The following is a 22,543-nucleotide window of genomic DNA, read 5'->3' on the forward strand; positions in this document are numbered from 1 at the left end:
AAAAAAAAAAAAAATAAAGGACATTAAAATATATCATGAATGAAATGAGGCTCCTGGGGCTATTATAAAAATTCTGTCTTCTTCAAGTCAAAAAATATCTTTCCCTTTACATGCTGACTACTGCTCATGAGCCAAGAAATGTTATCTGTCTCTAAAGTCCTGAGATGCCAAGTCGTTTGGTCTGTACTTGAATTTCTAGCAGTCCATAGTCGAAACACAGTTCAAGATACAAAATGAAATCAAAGCCTATCCTAAATTTCAAGTCTTCACTTCATTTGCAAAAATGCCATTTTGAACATATATCAAAATAATTTCTGAGCCTTAAAATAAACAAAGCTGTTTACAGCCAACAAGTTAGCCAATGAAATCAATGTTAAAACTGCCAAAAAGTACTTACTGTTTTGTTGGCAATTACTCTATTTACCCTAAGTCACTAATTTAAGTTTATATTCACTTTATTTGTACCAAAGGTATCTTCGTGGCAGAAGCAGTTGTGGTTTAAAATGCCAGGAAAGGGATTGAGAGAAGCAGTCGAACAACACTCCAAATCAGCATTTAATTTTTACCCTCTGCTTGGAAACTAAAACCATTACCCATTATCAGCTAACTGAATGGTAGGAAATATAGCTTCCATCAAGTCCATGGTATTCTTTACACGCCCTTCTCACTAGCTGAATAGGCTTCCATGCTCCTCTAGAGCCTCAGGTAGTAACTTTCAACAGTGGCTCAGACCAGGGAGGGAAAGAAGGAAAGGAGCAGCAGTCATTTTATTGTACCATCAGAGCCTGCTTTCAAAGGAGATGAACAAGATATTGACAATTAAGTAAGTTAAGATGAGACAATATTTCTTCCTTCAAGTTAAGACACTTTCAATTCTTAAATGACATGAAAATTAAGTCTCCTTCCGATTCTGAGCCTTGCGTGTTTTCTGTGTCTTTATCTAAGTAAATCTTAAGATAGGTGAGTGAATTGAAGGAAGATGTAAAATTCCCTCTGCTGCTAGCCTTTAACAAAGTGATACTTGGCAAAGGAGATAAAGCTGGATATTGGGCTTGCATAATTTCTCTTCTCAAAATTCTGTGCTTGCTACCAAAAGCTTGTCCTCCACCACCTTCTAACACCCCGACCCTAGTTTCTATTCCTTTGCCCAGAAACACAGTTTCCAAACTACAAAACACTGAAGACTCTGTATCATATGCATTCCCCACCAATGTGGGTGGAAGGATCTGGCATTCATCTACCATGCTTGATTACATACTCAAGTATTGGTTAACCCTTAAAGCCTTTTAAAAAAAAAAAGACTCTAGCTACAAAACAATCAACTCCTTTTAAAAGCAACTTAAAGAGTTATGGAAAGTGTGGCAGGATTTTCCCTGTCCAATTACATTAAAATATTAGTGCAGCAGGAGGCCTGTGGTTGGACAGGGAAAAAGGAGGCGGAGCTAAGGGTTGCAGAGACAGAGAGGGCAGAGGAAGGAGAGGGAAAAAGCAAGATGATTCAGAACCAGTGTGGCTTTAAATAGTCACAAGTAGACATGATATCCTAAAGGATAGAATAATTGGGACAAATTGTCTAATCTAGGTGGGCAGCTTTTATCATTATCAATTGGCTCAGAAATTATTGTATTTATACAGTGGGATGAAGTTTGTAAAACTCTCCTAAAATTGTTATCAGTAATGGCAAGCAAAATAAAACCAGCTCTTTTGAGATTTAAAAAAACAAAACAAAAAACAAAAAAACAAGATAGCAGAAGTCACACATGAATGTCAACAGGGACCAGCCGAGTGGCAGCAGTAGAGACATGAACAGACTGACTCTGTTTCCTAGGCTCCCTGCTTTGCTTTCATGTCACTTTTGAGTATCATCAAAGGTAGGGCTCTATTAATAGTCTAGCCCTAAACATACAGCTGATTAGCAAACTGCTAGCTCTTTAGACCCAAGCTGCTTTCTTCTCCCTAATACTAAAAAGTTTGTCTTATTTTCATCTTTCTACATCATGTGAATGTAATGTCATGCACATAAATAAAATTATGATAATGAGGAGGTGTCCGCAGTGACTGGGTGAGTTTGCACTGATATAAAGTTTCCAGGAAATAAATTAACTTCTGCTTCTTGTTGCTTTAAATTACTTTCTTCTCTAAGTGAATTATTTTTCTTTAGTAGAAGCACTCTCTCATTCCTTACAACTTAAAAGAATTGAGATTTCCTTAAAGCCATGAAAAAAAAATCATTTGAAGAAAGTATTTAAGAAGACTTATAAAAAATTTTAAATGCTTTTAGTGTTTTCAAGAAATACTTTAAAGGCCCCAAAAGAAAGGAGTGTGTGCCCAAGTGGATTTGTATATCTGCAACTTTGTAGTAAAAAGAAAGATTCTTCACATGGTCTCACATACTGTAAATATGTGCATATTCCAGCAACATACAAGTTTCTAAAAGCACACAAATTTCCTTTCCTTTATTAAAAGACTGGCTCCTAAAAACACCACTAAAAAAACTTCATAAAAAGAAGACATTACAATTAAGTACCATAAAATTTACTTAGTCATCATCGCTAAGTGTCCCATTAACACCAGCTGTGACCAGATAATTAGAACTTTACCCCATTCAGCAATTAGATGTTGTGGGTTTGAATGCCTGGCCCATAGGGAGTGGCAATACCAGGAGGCAAGACCTCCTTGGATGGAATGTGTCACTGTGGGCCTTTGAGGTCTCCTAAGCTCAGGGTAGGCTCAGAGTGACAAAGTTCTCCAGCTTCCTGCCATAATGATAATGCACTAAAGCTGTGAAACTATAAGCTAGCCCCTTATTAAATGTTTTCCTTTTTAAGAGTTGTGGTCATAGCATTTCTTCACAGTAATGAAAGCCTAAGACAGATGTCATTTTTAAAAGAGAAAGCAAAATGACCTTTACAAATGGGAGTTCTGCAATATGGTAAACAGTTCTTTGGCTTCTTAGAATTTACAGACAAAAGTAATTTCATAAATAAAAAATCCTAAGAACTCAACACTACAGAAAGTTACTAGTATTACAAAAGCAGAGGTGGGGGACCAACTGAAGGAGCCAGATGCTGACTCCACGTGATGTTCCAGAAATAAAATCTTGAACATATCACAGATCCCAGTTTGCTTGTGTATCTTTCTTTTACTTTCTCTAGCATGAAGGAAACAAAATACCATGACTTCACATACAATATAAAAGGACTGACTGGAAGTATGCGTTTCAAAGCCATACTCTGAAGCAGAGCCTCTCAGTGACTGACTGTCTACTCAACTCAGAATTAGATTCTCAGCACCTTGCCTTCAAGTTGACATATTAGCATCTATTATGTCTGCATAACAACACAGAATGCCAGACTCTTACACTTCTCAGGAATCCTACCTCTGGAAGGGCAATCAATCGATTCTGTGTTGCTTACTTCTGCGACACTGTGACCAAATACCTTACAGAAACAACTTATAGGAAAAAAGGTTTATTTTGCCCTTGAGGCTTTGGTCCACTGTGGCTCAGAGGTAGCATAGAGCAATTCATATCATGGCAACTAGAAGGCAGAGTGGAGCAGAAGTAACAGAAAAAAGGCTAGTATAAGATATGTCTGCAATGACCCACATCCTTTAAAGACTGAATTATCCAATAGACTGACCATTCTTTAGGTCAGAGACCTTCTTATCTGTCTCATAGACACACAGAGGTGTGCTCTGTTAATACCATAGGTGTCTCTAAAACAGAAGGTTCTACTGGGGACTGGGGTATTGCTGTGACAGACCTGACCATGTTGTTGTTTGGAGGAATATGGAAGACTTTGGGACTTTGGACTAGAAAATCGGTGAATGCTTTAAGCATTGCTTAATAGGCCATCTGAGCAGGATTATGGATGACCATGCTGAGGGTGATAGGAAATGTGGGGGGCCAGCTTGAAAGGTTTCACAAAAGAATACTAGTGTTTGGCTGGCCATATTGTTGTGATATACAGGCAAAGAATATGGCTGCTTTCTGTTCCTGTCCTAAAAAATTGCAAGGGGCTAAAATGAAGAGTTTTGGATTAATGGCACAAGCAGAGATTTCTGGATAGCCTTGTATTGACTCCTTGTGTGGTTATTTGTGGTCACTATTATACAGACCTACAAGTGAAGCAAAGACAAGTATACAACGCAGTTTGAGGAGAAAACAGTGCCAGGAAATGTAACCTGGAGCCAAGTCTGGTGCCCAAAAAGGGTTAAAGTGTTAAAGGCTTGATGCTCAATGGAATAAAGGGAGTAGTGATCTAAGGATGAAATACCATACACCTTAATCCTGCAACCTGTGAAGGAATAAACCTGAGGGATTTCCTCAGCCTAGAAATTATCAAGACAAAGATTATGCAAATATGTCATAAAGAGGGTTACATTTCAGGTAGCAGAACTTGACAGCATTGGCCACAAAGTTCTGGCTTTAGGGTCAAGGTGTTGTGGAATCTTCCTCCTCCATTTAAGGAGAGCCTTTGAGGCTGGGCATGTGGCAGACTGGGCATGCAATCCTAGGGAAGTCATTGCAAGAAGCCCGGATTGAATTGAAGACCCCAAGTGGAAGGTATAGTGACATCTGGCAAGGAGAGCTGCAGATTGAGTATGGAGCCAGTCCAAGATAGGGAAGTGTGTTACAGTCAACAAAGCTAAAAGGAGTTGGAGATCTGAAGAGCGCCCTGACATAGGACACGGAGATTCAGAATGTGGAGTCTCCTCTGCTGGGTTTCAGTGATGCTTTGGTCCAATATTCCTTCACTGTGCCCCCATCTCTCCCCATTGAAATGGGGACAATGTATGTTGGTAGTATGTGATCTAGTTTTTGAAACTGATTTTACAGGGGATTACAGTTCAGAGATTGCCTTGAGTCTCAGAAAAGAATCCTGAACTTTTAAACAGTGTTGAGACTGAAGACAATGGGGACATTTGAAATTGGACTGAACTCACTTTACATTGTGATATGACAAGTCTATGTGGACCAGGGAGTAAAATGTGTGACAGTTTAAATAAAAAAGGCTCCAATAGGCTCATATTCTCTGCCTCTGTTTTTCTCTGTGTCTGTCTCTTTCTGATGCCTGTGGTTCTCAAAGTAAAGCTCTCAAACTACTCCTCTAGCACTGTGTCTGTCTGCTTCCTGCCATGATAATTATGGACTAAAACTCTGAAACTGTAAATATGCCCCCAAATAAGTGTTTGCTTTTACAGGAACTGTCTTCGTCATGATGTCTCTTCACAGCAACAGAACAGTGACTAAGAGAGACATTGGTATTGGAAGTAGAGTGATTGCGGAAGTGTTTGTTTTGTGCTCTGGCTAATCTTGAACTAGCTACATAATCCAAGTTGTCCTTCAATTAATTCACAATAATACTCTGACCAGGCTCCAAAAAGGGCACCAATCAAGAGCAACCATCACAAGTACCATGAACTGTGGCAGCTGCAAATCCACCCATGTGCTTTAGAGAAAAGCAGCAAGCACAGCAGCACCCTGGACTTCCTTCTGGACCTGCTTCCCTTTCATTGGTTTGGCTGCCTTAAAGGTCACCAAATCTGAATTCACTGTGCCAAGAAACGCCTGTCCCTGCTCCTTGCTCCATTTTATGGTAGCTGTAATAGTAAGGCCCACACAAATCTTTTTCTGAAGTAAGTGGACACACAGCTAAAACAAGACTGCAGAACTATAGTGTTTGGCTTCCTCAGATATCCAAATAATTCATTCTTGCTATAAATGGATAAACTAAGGTGAGAATTAAATGAAAACTATTTCTAAAAGGTAACGATGATAAAACCACTGATATTTTTTTCCTCCCGTACCTATCAAGTTCAAACACAAGCTGAAAGCTCAACTCCTTGGTAGAGTGCCTGAGTAAGGCCCTGTGTGTTTCACAGAATTGTAAAAACAAACAAAAAATCAAATAGGTGAGAATACACATTCGGCTCACAATAAAACTTTAAAAGAACATGATTGTTAATTAAGTTTAAAAAACAATAGAAATCAATGTATATTTAAATGTAGCAAATAAGAATAAGTCAACTAATAAAAATAACAATATCACATAATTAGGTTCAAGAAAACAAAACAGGCAACTTTACTTTGGGCAAGACTTTTCAAGGAGAGGGCCAATTGAGAAAAACTTACACAAAGCAACTATGAACATATCAATGAAGAAAAGTCACCAGGACACCATCATGCCACAATTTTCCTATCTGTTCTACTTTGGCTTTTTTCCATGCCTAGGAGCCACCTGAATTTGCACGTCAAGTTTTAATTGGTTTACTTGTTGTCTATGGATATTTCTGCTCCAGAATAATATATGGCACATACTATATAGTTTGTAAAATCAAGAACATTTTCTCTAGCAACCCCCCTAAGAGTTTATTAAGCCCTGGTCTAGACGCTAGGTAAAGATCTTCATTAATAAAAGTAAATTTTTCTTATAGTTAGAATAATATTCTCTACCAAATTAAGGGAATGCTTAGTTTGAAGTCTGAAAATTTCCAGAAGGAGAGACATAGAAACTACATTAGACTACAATCTTACTAATAGAAAACTGAATGAAGCATAATAATTAACTAGATAAATCTAGGAAGCATTAACCACATTATAATAGCTTATGTGTACATATACATATTTCATATATATGACAAGAATGACCAAAACTATTAATTTTCTGAGTCAGGCTTAAGAGAAATCAACTGAAGCATACCCAGAGTTAACTCCAAATATCTGACTTGCTCTAAGAGTCGAGGATGTGGCTAATGGCATGGATCCATTACCATAGCCTCTCACCTCCATCTTCTTCATTAAGGTTTTCAAGTCACTAGACATGAAGAGGGAATGGGATCTCACCTCTTCCTTATTCCCTCTTTCTTCTCATGGATAGGGCAGTGGAAGGAGGGGAACACATACAGCTTTGTTCCACAAATTCAAAGCAACAGAACCTATTGTACACAAACTGAAATTTCTAATTCTGTGAGATAAACTAAGTTTGTACTCTTATTATCTCAAGTATTTGTTACAGTAAGACCCAACAAATCTGGTCTCATTCCAAGACTTAGTTCAGAGTAGGCAGCCTACCTTAATAGAAGCAATATGAAGTAAAGTCTCTCCTCTATGATTTCTTTTCTGAGTTGGAATACCAGAAGACAGCTTCACTGTGGAGGGGCTTGACATCATTCGTTTGTGAGTTGAATTGTTCACCAGAGGTGGGGGTGTGCCCGGTGAAAGGCTAAGGGAGTCATCTGATGCGTTACTCTTTCTCCTGAGTGTGACATCAACCTGAAGTCGGCCTGAAGGCAGTGAGGAACAGTCAACCAACACTACGTTTTCTGCAAGCAACGTGGGCTCACCAATGTCTCTGCTGATCCTTGGAATGTTGTTCCCACAATTCTTAGAAGTAGAAGTGGGAGGTCTGTGGCTGCCTTTACGATTTCCATTACTCCCTACAGAACGAAGATCTTTGACACAGACCTTCTTCTCCGGAGTCTCTTCACTGTCGTTCACAGTGTCTGGAGACACTATATGCTCAGCCAACGGTAAAGAGACTTCAGTCAAGCTTCCAGAACATTCAGATTCTACAGAGCCACTTGCTAATAAGTCTATTTCGCCATTTACCCGTGAACTCTCCATAACTGGCATTTGGCTATAGGAGACAACCTTCTCTTCCTTCAGCTCCTCGTTGGAATCAAATCTACCCTTTGTTTCTGGCCTGAAATCCTCCTCCCGGTTGACCTTAGCTACCGACTTCTTCGGATGCTTTTTCACAGATGTTCTAGAAGCTGCTTTAGCCCTCTTAGAAACAACTACAGGGGGAGTTGCAGAAACAAAGTTATACACTGAGACTTCCTGGGCTTGGCCATCCTTTGCCTTCTGAGGCTTCGTTTGTTCTGACGCTTTATTCACAACACATCTAATCTTCTTACTTCGAGGACTAAACCACATTTTTATTTTATTATTCTTCCTTTCTGCATCACCAAATAAACTTGCCCTAGAGGTGTCATCTTTTGAATCTGATAGAAAAAAGAAAAAGAAACATGCTATGAGGATTAATTTCTTCACCTTGAGCTACCGATGAATTCGACTTTCTGTTCTCTAAGGACTGTTAGGTTTTATTCCTCTACTGCTCGACCACCAATTCCTAAATGCCTAGAATTGCTTCCTTTGTCTCTTATCTCACCTCCATCTTACAAACATAGATAGATACCAGGTAAAAAGCACCCTAGGTAAGGAAGAGGAAATGGGAAATAAGTAAATAGTTTCCAACCCCCAGGAATGTCACACATGACCCTGCCTAGCAATAACAGCACTTGGACTATACTCTTAAAAAGCCACTTTGTCCTGGTGACTTGGGACTACAGTGAGTGCAATGGACAGTAAACAGAAGGCCAGCTACAAGCAGAGCTATGTAACTGAACACAAGCGATTCCCCAAAGCCATTGAAGTGGGGCTGCAGAGAGATCCATGGTCTACAGTGTTACTGAGACAGAATCTCGAAAATCCTAAGAATGAGATGTCCATTCACAAAGAGACTAGACGTCTAAATTCAAAGTCTTTCCTCTGCAGTGATAAGTAGATTTCAAAACCAAGCCACTTGTGATACAATCTTGAGAATAGAGAAAGGTCAAAATGAAATGTTACCAGGGATTGCTTCTTAAGAAGGTCTCAGGATTACAAAGACTTAAAGGTTAATCCTCAAGTCGTCTGTGAAAAGTTGTATTTGGTTTTAATTTATTATTTTAAATGCAGATGATGACATTTTCAATGAAAAACAAGACAAATCTTGATTTCTCCATGTTTATAATAAAAAGTAGAACTGGGCAGCTAAAGAAAATTTACACAGTGATAACACAGTCAATCAACTAAAAACCTAAAGTCTTAAAAAAAAAAAAATTTCAACACCAGCAGCATGTTCCCTAACTTATAGAAGAGCAAATAATGAGTGAACAACTATGTAATTTATATGCATGCAATCATTTTATTGACTATCGTGCACTAACGCCTTTGCCTGGAGATTTTAATCACAGCACTTGGTCTAACTAAGAAGGATAACCACAAACAATAACTGTAAATTCTGGGTTTTATGCACCATATCTAAGATAAAACTGAAAAGGAAAACAACTCAGTTGCTAGAACATAAATCACATTATTAACAGCTACAACTGTTTTATGGATGAATGCTTCTACGCTTGATAAATTATCATATTCATTTCAAGAAGAAAAACATTGGTCCTGCCTCTGCATAGCAAATTTCTTAATGATGACATTTAAAAAAAAAATCTTACTCTCTGAATTTAAATATTTTGGAATATACTATGAAATTCAAGGAACAGAGATATATGTGTTACTAAGGAGCAGTGTAATCAAGGTGGTTTTTTTTCCTCAAAATTTAATAATAAGCATAGAAAAGAGAAGCAATTAGAAAATGTGATTTCCCTATCATTAATCTACATCAAAGGATTATAATGATGTACATTGTGCTTTCTAAATTATTCTCTATTATAAGTTACACAACAGAAGTTGAAAAATCTGACTAGCTAGCTCCTTATTTAAAAAAAATAAATAAATCAAAGGGAGGTACTCTGTATACCATCTGTGTGACATTAACACCTGAAGACTAATTATTCTGTAAGTTAAAATAAGTTAAAATGCTTTTAAATGTATTTAAAATAACAACAGCTCCATGGCTATCCAAATATTCATCTTCATCCATTATAAGAAGTCATAACATATATGAAACAGTAAGTAATCACTTTAAAAGGATCAGCATCTCTCCCAAAACTAGAAAAGAAAAATGCAAATTGTGATCTATGAAAGCATAATCAAGGTTCTTTATTTTAATGTCACCAGCTCCGACACGATCCACAAACGTGACCAGCACCTGCAAGGGCTGTTTAATATGATAGGTTCAACGGGAAAATAGAAACTTTAAACTTACCTCTATTAGTAGAAAAAAGATTGTTATAAAGAATAAGGTAAAATTAACCATAAATGGCCATCAGAAAAATATGGCAACCTCTTCTCTTTAAAGTACACTGAACCAAGGAAAATATGTGAAATGTTAGAAGTTCATCTAAGCACGTTTTCCTATAAATCGGCTTCATCTCCAATATACCATGTACCATGTCCATGAGCTGACAAGCTCTTCCTAATTACCCACCTTAATTATAGTAATTATATAGTTTATAGTAAATGCAAGTAACAAGGTTCATTTGGAAGATAAATTATGTACTACAAGTTTTTGTTTAAAGATAGAAAAGCTGTGAGAACTGCTGACCCTCCACTTGGTTCATCATTTTCCATGTAAGTACTTAACAGTCATTTGGAGTTAGTCAGGCTTCAGGAATCACTCAGTCTCAAGGCCTTATCTTAATTAAGGTGAGATCATGTTCTTACTACAAGGAAGAGCAACCCTCAGCTGTTCCCAATTTCTGGTTACTTCTACTGATAAAACATTTCACCTTCGCTGGGCAGTGGTGGCGCACGCCTTTAATCCCAGCTCTTGGGAGGCAGAGGCAGGTGGATTTCTGAGTTCGAGGCCAGCATGGTCTACAAAGGGAGTGCCAGGACAGCCAGGGCTACACAGAGAAACCCTGTCTCGGAAAAAAAAAAAATTTCACCTTCTACTATTTAAATTTGGTTTTAGAACAGGCCCTCATTACATGTACTAAATAAACTATAAAGAAACAAAGGGAACGACTCCAGGAACCACCCTGAAAACTGAAAAGTCAAACACCCTTCAAAGCTGGCTTGTTTTGAGAAGGCTTTTAGAAGGAAAGTTGATGATGATGTGACTTTAGAAAAAACAAGACAAGAAACAAAAAACTTGTACCATGAAAACAGAGGTATCTGAGTGGGTATATTCAATAAATTTCTCTAACATTTCTGTGCAGTCTCAGGTGTGTGCAGCATGCTCAGCATCCAGTGCAAGTGATGGGATCTGAACTCCAGTCCCACACTTCAAATTTTTATACAACTTAATTTAAGAAACGCAATACCTACCAACCGCCCTCCCCCCAACAAATGTTAAAATAGGAAAACAGAACATATTCCAAAAGGGCTCAGGTCCTACCCTGAATCTTATTTGAAATTTAGTTTTTCCACTGTCTATAAAATACAACGCCCTCCACTCACTACAGTAAATTTCTAGTCTTATTCCTTTTTGTACCCCCAAGGTACCTAACAGCCTAGTGAGCCATAACAGATGGCAATTAGCTTACAAAGTTACTCAACCTTCCTCCCATTCTATCACTATTAAAAATGTCAAATAATTTATTTATGCATTAAACTGTGAACTTCCTTCTACTCCTTAAGTCTATACGCTGAAACCATAACTAATACCTGGTACTCCAAATGTAATCTTAATTAAAGTCTAAATTAGACAGACTCATCCAAGATGAAGCTGCAGTGGTGTGGATGCTCTAATGGAACCTGAGGACATGAGGTGAACATGAATACAGGCCACAGATCTCCAAGAGGACACTCCTGAAGCTCAAATGTCAAGCCTCCAGAACTGAGACAGGTTCTTTTACTTGAGCTGCCCAGTTTGTCACGCTCTGTTAGAGCATCTGCAATGACTCAGCACACTATTCCATACTAACTGGAGATGAGTCAAGTTAAGAAATTATGACTCTGAAAAGTAGACCCCACATTTCAGTGTTTGGCCAATAATCTTAACAATCAAACATACCTACAGAATCAAATGAAAGCAACTTCCAGAGATGTACTGTTCATACTGTACAAATAATTAAATGACACATTGGTTCCTCTGCATTCCCAACTTTGACACTGCCAAGGACACATGGACCTTGACTAAGCATCACTGTGTCAACTTAGGACATATGTGGGGTGAACCGAGGCTGACTAGATCATATACACAATCTTTTCAACCACCAAATACACACCATCAGACTCTGATCTTAAGGAAGAAAAGCATTCAGGTGAACTAATGACATTTTTCTCCCCAATGCAGCCTTTTTCCTTTTTGAGGGTTTACTTTTATCACTATGTTACGTGCACGTGTTAGGTGCCTACGGAAGCCAGGAGTTAGACCTTCTTTCTGGATATGGAGGTGTAGAAAGAGCCAACTGCCTGACCTGAACACTAGGAAACGGCACGCAGGGCCTCTGCCAGAGTAGTAAGAGCTCTTGACCTGCTGAGCCATTTCTAGCCCCTCAATACATTCATTTTTATAATCTTTTTACAATTGTATTATACTTTTTTATTCCTCCAAGTCATAATTATATCATTTACTCCTTTCTCTTTCCTCCCTCCAACCCCTCCTACTTACCCTCCCACCCTGCTTTCTTTCAAAGTCATGGACTCTTTTTGCTGTTACTCAACAGACATGGAGTTTTTATACATATATAAGTTATGTACATATATACATGTGCGTGTACATATATGTACATATATATTTATATATCATAGCCGCCTAAGCAAGACCTCTAACAAATGACACCAATAGACATGCTAGCACAAAAGGGTTCTGAGCCTCAATCCTAAATAAAGAACTGCAGGAAACTAAGGAATGCCAGAAGCTGGAGAAGTGTCTCCCAAGTGGTTATCTAATACCAAGCTGTCGGTTATGAAATCAATGCATTCTTGAGACTTTTAAAATACTTTTAAGGTAGCTGGGCGGTAGTGGCACACGCCTTTAATCCTAGCACTTGGGAGCCAGAGGCAGGCGGATTTCTGAGTTCAGGGCCAGCCTGGTCTACAGACTGAGTTCCAGGACAGCCAGGGATACACAGAGAAACCCTGTCTCAAAAATACAAAAAAAAAAAAGAAAAAAGAAAAAACCTTTTAAGGTAAGTCCTTTATAAAATATATATATACTTGTATTCTATAAGTCATATTACTAGTATAACATATTTTATCATTAAAAATGGAGACTAGCACAAAGATCAGATAACTCAATGTAAACAAAGGTTAACTATGACTTACATTCTTAAAAATACAACCAGTGTCAATAATACTTAAAAGCATTTGTCTTGATTTAATTTTGTTCAATCAACTTTACTAGTAGCTGACAGTTACAATATTGCATCAAATTCCAAAGAACAAAAAACTTAAAAACACAAAGCCAACAATTTTATATTGTCATTATCAATTTCTCATGGCATCCTGCCAGACAGGTCTCCTATAAACACATGCTAAAATAATATGATTTGGTCAATAAAAAGACAACTCCAACATCCAATTATGAAAATTCAAAACACTTTACTTTCTTTTCACAGCCAATTAGTTCTCAGCAGAACTCACAATGCAAAAGATATATAGTTAATAAGCAGAGTCTAAGAACAATTTGAAAAACATTAACCCCCATTTAGATAGAAAAGAAAATGAGTGTTAGATTTCTGCTCTTTCAAAATATACACCTAATTAATTCAGTCTAGAAAGTGATCCTGGGCTGGTGAGATGGCTCAGTAGGTAAGAGCACTGACTGCTCTTCCGAAGGTCCTGAGTTCAAATCCCAGCAGCCACATGGTGCAACACCCATAATGAAATCTGATGCTCTCTTCTGGCGAGTCTGAGGACAGCTACAGTGTACTGTGTATAATAATAAACCTTTAAAAAAAAAAAAGTGACCCTTACAAGAGTATTGTATTCTATCTTCTAACAGTGTACCAAAGTGAACTAAGCACTGTTATAAATAAAACCACTATAGTATCTATAGTCTATAGAAATTATCCCAACTACAGAAAGCAACAAGTGTAAAGTCCTAAGCCTCTCTGGACTGACATCAAGAAATGAACTCTATTCCTCTTGCTTCTTATATTAACTATACATAAGGCTTCAGGCAAGAGCAGTCAACTCCTTTGGACCTTAGTACCTCATCTATAAAGTTTAGACTTAATTACCTCATTTCTCAAAATGACTTAAAAAACTACTAATCTTGAAATGTGAACTATATCATTCAGAATTCTTTTTCCACTCTTCCTTCATGTGCTCATTATCATTATTAATTTGTTCACTCTTTAACAAAACAATGAAGGAATATCACTCACCTGAAACTTTATTGTCATGTAGCAAATTTTGAAGCTTACTATAAAGCTGGATCATGCTGTCCAACTGTCTATTTATCTTGAGGTCTAGGATCCAGGCTGGGGTGTCACACACTGGGCATCCTGATCCAACACAGTCACTTATACAATCACTTAAAAAAATTAAAAGAAAATTCAGCAGAATCTGAACTCCAAACACTAAGGAGCATAAACAGCAGGAAAACATAGGTTGTCTTACATAGAATAGTAAAACAGTGTGCTCTGATAATATGATATGGACATATATGTAAAATCTCATCAATTTACTTCATAGAGACATTTAGCATGACAATCTGCCTAATTTTTCCCAACAAACAAATCTTTGGCTCCTAAGAGCATAAGGAGAAAGAGATGTGAGCAAATATAGCTTCAGAATAATGGAACGTAAACCAGAAACCTCTAAATCTGTGCACTAAATTAAATTCTTCTCCCTATATATATGGGGTGAATCTCAAATGAGTGCTTTAGAGCCTGTGACAGGAACATACAAAATTACAAGTGTCCCTGACAGACTCACTGTTACACTTGGCCCTCAACTAAGTAGTGCTATTTGGGGAGGTAGGACTTTAGGAGGTGGGTTCCAGCTAGAAAAGTCACTACAAGTAGGCCTTTGAAGTTTATGCCTAGTGCCAAATCCCCAGTCTGTTTCCTGCATGCCATGACAAAACATCTACCTCCACATGTTCCTACCTCCAAGGTGTCCTCTGTCACAAGGCCTTTGAAGGATGAACACTTCCTGCCCTTGGCCCCAAGAAGCAAAATTAGTGTTTAAGCATCCAATTTGCCAAAGCCAACCACTATAACTGAAGCCTGTGGAACTCTGAGCTCAAATGGTTTATGTCAGGTATTCTGTCACAGTGACCAAAAAGGTGACTAACAAATGCCCATCAACTCTTTAAATCAGATGTTGTCACCACCATGGAAAACCTCACTAACAGGGCCACAAGAAACTTGGTGAGAACAAATCCCCCGAGTCTTTAGAAGGAACAAACTCTGTCAATGTGTATCAGAACTTGACTTTCTGGCCTTCTTATCTACAGCAATAAATGTCTACTCTCTCAAGTCTCTCATGGTTGGAAATTTCAATAAATGATGAAAAATTATTAGGTCAGTCATCCAAACCAGATTTAAGAGGACCCATCTGAACTATGTCAAAGGCATTTTTCCTTTTCCAAGAACTTAGCAGAGCTGCTTATGCTATCCTCTGAGCTTTATTTCTTATTTGAAAATGGAAACAGGAATGAGGATCAACCCAAGATAACATACAGACATCACAACTACATCATAGTATATATCAAGCTCGAACAGCTCACCTACAGAAGATGTGCTCACATCCTCCTAAGCACACGGGCTCCTTCAGAATATTAGCACTGATTGAAGAAAGGAAGAGATAAGCATGTTAGATACTTCATGCCCAGTAGTTTACAAATCCAAGACCCAACACTACCTGTTTCTCTTTATCAAACCAGAAAATATTAAGGCTACTTTTATTCCAAAGGCTTTGATTCTGCTGGTTATATGCCCCATGGACATCTTGCTGAATTCAAATAAAAATTCTCAGCACATGTTTTAGCGCCTTTTATGATGTATTTGTTAGGAGGTTAGAAAAAGGAGCGAGTGCTCAAGCACCTCCAAACTTCCTTCAACGGCTAAGGTATACTTTCCTGAGTGACTTGAAATGAAATTCATAAATCTGAAAATGTGGCCTACCATCCAAATGAGAGAGAATTTCTCAGAATAAAGAGGAGTGACTAGCTGTATAGAATGTTGAGCAAGGGGTACAAATCAGAACTTTCCCAAAAAACTAGGGCGCCAGGATATCTTGACCATGATAACCCATGGGTTCCCATTTAAAAACAAAAACCAAGCAAACTTCATTGTTTCTCGCTATTAAGGAGCCATATACCATTTACAGAAGTTTTCACCAAATATGACCATTCTTTCAATACACAACCAATTGATGGTCTTGTTCTTTAAGCAACTGCAGGTACAAATCAAGCTGGCAATCTGCAGACGAAAGAAGATTCAATAGTAAAAGTGAAAGCGCCCTGGTACTGTCCGTCAAAATGCCTGCACCATCTGGATGTCCTGTGCAAGCAAGGGCTCTTACTAATATACATTCATTAAGCCCTGACTCTCAGAGAGGGTGTTGCATCAAGAGCATAGCACATAAGTAAAGCTTTCAAAGGATGACCACTTCCTGCACTTGGCTTATTATACCAACCCCAGGACCTGTAGGTGTTTACACCATTATTATCCAATTACCTTTGCACACAAGCCACATATCAGTAAAAAACAGCTCTCCACATTTCTGGAAAGATCAAAAGTTTCACAGTGCACATTTTAATAGACACAAACATTAAAGTAAAATTGAGCTTTCAGGAAGAGGCTAAGAAGAGAGTACATAGCCCCGTTATTCTCAAGCTATTAAAAATGCTGCTCACTGACATTACAAAACCCATTACTTTCAAAAACTCACAAAACCTTTTTTTGACAATACTACATGGGATAAATTGACAAAATATAAGTTTGGTGACTTTGGCAATATGATGATTGTAAACAATATCTGGCTCCTAAAACTTTTATTTCATGAACTAATAGGTCAACCCTTACCTCCTCTTTCATAACTAAGAACTAAATTCTACTTGCTCCCTTACAACATGAACCTCTTACACCTTTCTGTGTATCTCCTGTTGCAACATCATGGCCAAACCCAACTGCTCTCAGTCTAGAATGAATACTGACCATCCTTGTAATTCCTAGGACTCACTATTCAGCCCAGACTACAAAGCTTAATGACTCAGAGCCACCTTTACTGCTGATCTCCCAAAATACTCATGAATGCAAGTTCATAAAGCTGTGCAGACCCCAGGGCTCCCTACCGTGTTTGTCCAGGCTCTGGATTCCACAGTAAAGACAGAAGAAAGGTTGGTGTGGTGGTGCTCACCTAATTTCCCTACACTCAGAAAGCAGAAGGATCCTCAGTTTAAGGATACCTTGCGCTATATAAAGAGTTCCAGGCCTAAAATAATGAGACTCTATCCAAAATAAAAAAGGGAGAGAAAGAAATGTCTTTGAAAAGCAGTATTCACCTCTGTATCTCTACAATGATGAAATAAAACGCTACATATAGCAGTGGCTACATGGTTATTCAAGGCTACCCGTGCTCCTAAGCACCTCAAGTGGTGTGAACCTGTGATCCCCTAGACCACTGGCTACCTGTTCTGCAACCTCACCCTTTCCTCCGACTCAGAAGACCTCCCTCAGCCACTCTTCATCCTGAGATGTGCTGCTGTCAAGCTTCCTTATCTTCCCTGTTTAAAGCCTGTGCCCATCATCATCTGAATCTCCTTCCTGTCACTCACATGTAAGCATGCACAGGTAGCCTCTCCTTCAACCTAAAAACACTGCATTTGACCTGCCACCCATTCTAGCAACTCCCCCAACTCGACTAAGTGCTCTCTAAAAAGTTCCATCCTTGAAGGTCCCCCGAGTGCTTTGGTTCTTCCTCGTCTTGAGCTCTCGGTGAGTTCACACTGACCTCATCTTCTTCCTGGGGCCTCTCCTTCCAGTGCATCTTAACTTTCTTAGAGAACATCTACCTGGCTATTTCAGCACTGCCTTGGCTGCTTCACCTCCAGCCCACAGCCTACTGGTTTTCTCTGGTACTGCTGAATTCAATGTCTAAAATCCATCTCTAAACCTCTTATTTCCTTCCTAAGATATCTTATATAAGTTATCCTAAGATAATTCGGAATCTTTTTTATAGTTTCTCCCTTCACCCTAGCAATGATACACTATCATGTAATTAGCAGGGGCATAACATCTATGGGAAAGTGATGAGTAGACCTTTTCTTATTAGTGGACTAGACTGGATTTCTTGAGGCTGTTAACAAATGAAAAAAGATATGGGGAATGTCTGTGGGTTCAGAGGAAAGGAGCAGTGAGGAGAGTGTGATGGCCAAGTGGAGAACAAGCAGGCACAAGACAGACACTGTGGGGTGGAGCTAATCTGTGTCAGAGACAGACTTCAGGGAGCAGCCAGCCTCTAGTTAGAATACCAAGAAGCAAAGAACTTTTATCTTACAACTAAGAGATACTAACCAAAATTTTAAATGAACTCAACTGTAACCAAATTATTTCAGCTGCAGCAATTTCTGTTGGGTTACTTGTAAATAATCAAACGTTAAAACACCAAACATCCTCTAGGTTAACTTTTAAAAGCTTCCAGAGATAAGAGACAACACAGTAAACCCACACAAGATCAAGACAGCCAAAGCACAGGCAGACGAGCTACATGATTCCAGGCCTCAAGCCTTAATCACCCAAGCTCCAAGAGTGTTGTCCAGGGAGAGAATGATTTGAGGGGATGGCCACTGGTAGGCTTCCATTGTTCCAGTGGATGGGCCCCCACCCATTCACATAGGGCAACACTAATGGAACTTAGTATGTTCAAAGGAGAAAAACCGTTTAAAAGCAATGTTGGTTGCAGGGTGAATTGGGAGAATATAGAAGGAACTGCAGAGGATAACTATGATTTTCATTGTATACGTGTATGAAATCCTCAAAGAAAAAGGTTTACAAAGTAAACCAGTTTTGCTGCCATAAAGGCCCCTGGTTGAAGCTATTTGAAATTCTCAAAAAATGAAAAAGAAATACAATTAAAATGTCATATATATTGTTTAAAAAGAAATCAGTACATAGGACTTTCAAATGTGCACTTAATTAATAGTGGAAAATTACTTTGTACTTTGAATGTACTGGTAACCTACAGCAGGTTAATAGAAAATAAGAAAATTCAGCTTTAAGAATAAGAAGTAAGGAAATAGCATCTAAACTAAAAAAAAAAGAAAAAAAAAAAAAAAAACCTAGAAATGAGGGGAAATGAGGGATATGCTACTTAGAAACCTGGAAGTAAAAAAGTCAACTGAACCCAAGCTAAAGACCTAAGGAGTAATGAGAGATGAAGAATATATTCACAGGCTTTTGCCTTTGTCAACTATGTTCATACACAAGCATTTAAAATCATGGTAAAAATACTCATTCCAGCACAGGTTGTTACTGCAGAAGACCACAAGCAACTTAACTCTTTACCAGGAAGGTCATAGCTACTTCATGTATAGCATCCTCATTCTCATATGAAGGCATACACAGAGAATCTCTTTAAAAAAATGCACAAGAAACTGATGATCATGAGTTACAGACAAGATTTAGACTTTCCTGACATTCAAAAGTAAACTTTTTTTTTTTTGGTTTTTCGAGACAGGGTTTCTCTGTATAGTCCTGGCTGTCCTGGAACTCACTCTGTAGACCAGGCTGGCCTCGAACTCAGAAATCTGCCAGCCTCTGCCTCCCAAGTGCTGGGATTAAAGGCGTGCGCCACCACCACCCAGCCAAAGTGAACATTTTTACTCCTGCAGAATCTGGTAACAGTAAAGTCATGCAGTGTGACCCTTTTTGTTGCTCCTCAGCAGAGCTCTGCTATGGTTGGGCCAGTGTCTGTGACAAATCCTACTTAGCCTCCATCCACCCAGCTCCTGCCCCACAGCTTTGCCTGGCCTGTTCTCCAAGCCTAGATAGACCACACTTCCTTCTACACAATAAATACGAAGGCCTGACCCACTTGACACACTACCCAAACACTATACAGGGAACATAATAAAATGACACTAGTAAACAAATAAGCAGAGGACTTCTTGGATTTCAGTTCCATCCCAGAACTTGATGCAATTACCAGGCACATGAAGGACACTAAGCTGGCTCATTCTTTCCTAAGGGGCTTTTTAGAATCAAGTGGGGTATTATATAAACTGTTAAGGCCTAGATAAAATATTAAGGCCTAAATGAAATGTTAAGGCCTACATAAAATGATAATACCTAGGTTAACTGTTCCCTGGCTAGCCTGCCATGTTGTTCTGTTACTAATAAGAAAACTTTCTCATGTGTTGTTTCTGCTATTATTAGAAAACTTTCTCATGCCCAAGTTGATTACATAGTCTGTTATGTTCTAAACTGCTTTGTATAGTTACCCACAATAAGCTCAGACCCAAACCAGCAACTCAGCAGCACTTCCTGCACCTGTGTATAATCTTTTACGGTATGAGCTGCCCCTGGGATGGACCTGGAGACACCTGCACCAATGTAAGAAACTAGTGGGAATAAGACTTTCATTTTGAGTAGTGGTCGAGTAAAATTTGATAAGACCTCCCTGGGAACGGACCTCCTACTTGGCAGAAAAAGACATGAACATGGGTAACTGACATCCTGGTTAGCAAGTAAGACAAGTCCCACCCTAGTAGATAAGTTAAGACAAGAATATTAGACAAGGCAAGTCCCCTGCCACAATTGAATACCCCAAACAATGGAAGGAGCATAAATGTACAACAAAGATATTTTCTTTAAAAAAAATCCCCTATCCCTAAACCCTGACTGGTGGAATAACTTGGCTCAGATGTTTATAGATCTCAGGCTTAAAAATCCTACAGAATTTTAATTCAGTTCTGGAATCTGGACTGTGGCCCTGGTCATTCAGTCTTGGGGCATATGCTCAATGAACTATCCCTATCTGAGATCAGTGTTCGTGGGGTTTGTGAGGCAATTCCTGGACCCCAACATAAGCAAAATGACATAAGACTTAAGGAAGATATAAGATGTTCTAATATACCAAAGGACAGTAATGGCACCTAATTGGGGCTATGGAATTTAATGCTGAAACAAAGACTTTTTATTTTACCTTCCAGATTCTCATTTCCTTCCATATGAGACTTGAAAATAGTTTTTGAGTTCTTCGACCCCTTTTATCCACCTAGCATGCATCAAAATAACCGTTAGTGGATGAGGTAAATGAACGACCGTGCAAAATTTCATTTATATTAGCATTTATACTCTACTCTTACTTTATTTTCTATGATATTTTAAATATACTTTAAAAAAAGCAGAAAAGACCCTTCCTTTTTAAAGATATTTAAAAACTCCACATCTTTAAAAAAAAATCAGCTTTACAACTCTCTTAACTACACTTTTCTGTGTAGTAGATTTGCAAAGACCAGTGCATTATAACTTACAAACAAACTAAACAGTGAAAACAATTCTAAAACAATCCTACTGTCTTAGTCAGGGGTTTCTATTGCCACACCATGACCAAAACACAAGCTGGGGAGGAAAGGGTTTATTCTGCTTACACTCACACATTGCTGTTCATCACCAAAGAAGTTAGAACATGAAAAAAGGGCAGGATCCTGGAGGCAGGAGCTGACGCAGAGGACATGGAGGGGTGCTACTTAGTAGCTTGCTCCCCATGGCTTGCTCAGCCTGCTTTCTTATAGAACCCAGAACCACCAGCTCTAGGATGGCACTGCCCACAATGAGCTTGGCCCTCCCCATCAATCACTAAGAAAATAAATGTCTTACAGCGAGATATTTTTTTAAGATGTTTGTGTGTGTGTGTGTATTTGCATGTATGCCGGCAAGACAGAAGAGGACATCAGATCCCATTATAGATGGTGGTGAGTCACTATGTGGTTGCTGGGAATTCAACTCAGGACCTCAGGAAGAGTATTCAATGCTCTTAACCTCTGACCCATCTCTCCAACCCCACAGCCAGGTGTTTTCTCAACTGAGGTTCTCTCTCCTTTCAGATAATTCTAGTTTGTCAACTTGACATAAAACTAGCCAGCACACCTACTGATAACATTTTCTTTACAAAGGAAAACTGAATTCAATTTAGATTATACTAATGAAGCAGAAATATTTAACTAAATGGCTCTCCTAAACTCCCAAGAGGTACCAACTGCTAGTTAATATTAGATGGAACAAGGACTCCTGTGCTCTTACATTGTAAGGTATCCTCAAGGTATTTTTAAGTTACAGATGAGTGTGTTTAACATGAAATTGCACAAACTTCCCAAGCTAATTAAGCAACTTGTTACATTTCCCTTTAAGAGAATGAGAGAAAAGGTAAATGAGTAATACCTTATTCATTTGGTTTGGGCTTTATGTTTGGTTGTGTGTGTGTGTGTGTGTGTGTGTGTGTGTGTGTGTGTGTGAGAGAGAGAGAGAGAGAGAGAGAGAGAGAGAGAGAGAGAGAGAGAGAGAGAGAGAGAGAGAGAGAAAGAGAGAGATAGGTAGGTTCAGGTTAACCTCAACTCATAATGCTCCTGCTTCTTCTACCCAGTTCTGTGATCACAGACATGAACCATCATATCCAACTAAGCTTTCTATTTATTCTTTGTGACTATTTTTTCCTTTTTATTCAAGAGATTTTATTTCTCACATAATATGTCCTGATTATGGTTTCCCTCCCTCTACTCCTCCCAGTTCTTCCCACCTCCCTTGTCATCCAGATTCCCCCTTTCTAAAGTCTCTCATTAGAGACAAACAGGCTTTTAAGGATGATAATGAAGTACACTAAAAACAAAAACTAATGTATCGGGATAGACAAAACAAACAGAAGGAACAGTGCCCAAGGAACAAGGAACAATTACAGATGAAGACACCACTTGCT

At 38.6% G+C, this 22,543-nt stretch overlaps 1 protein-coding gene across 3 annotated transcripts in view; it reads right to left on the reverse strand.

Annotated features, from left to right (window-relative positions):
- Positions 1 to 22,543, reverse strand: part of Bard1 (BRCA1 associated RING domain 1) — a 79,539-nt gene that overhangs the window by 50,067 nt on the left and 6,929 nt on the right. For 2 of the 3 annotated variants that reach the window (XM_031367851.1, XM_031367850.1), the window contains exons 2-4: positions 15,354 to 15,410; positions 14,005 to 14,153; positions 7,076 to 8,007 (exon numbers count right to left, since the gene is read on the reverse strand). In XM_031367851.1, coding sequence (XP_031223711.1) covers positions 7,076 to 8,007; positions 14,005 to 14,153; positions 15,354 to 15,410 — 1,138 coding nt within the window. Of the gene's footprint in view, positions 1 to 7,075; positions 8,008 to 14,004; positions 14,154 to 15,353; positions 15,411 to 20,773; positions 20,846 to 22,543 lie in introns of all 3 variants that reach the window. The other variant, XM_031367852.1, reaches the window with a different exon arrangement.

The sequence above is a fragment of the Mastomys coucha genome, unplaced genomic scaffold (genome assembly GCF_008632895.1).
Source record: "Mastomys coucha isolate ucsf_1 unplaced genomic scaffold, UCSF_Mcou_1 pScaffold14, whole genome shotgun sequence".
NCBI classification, from domain to species: domain Eukaryota; kingdom Metazoa; phylum Chordata; class Mammalia; order Rodentia; family Muridae; genus Mastomys; species Mastomys coucha.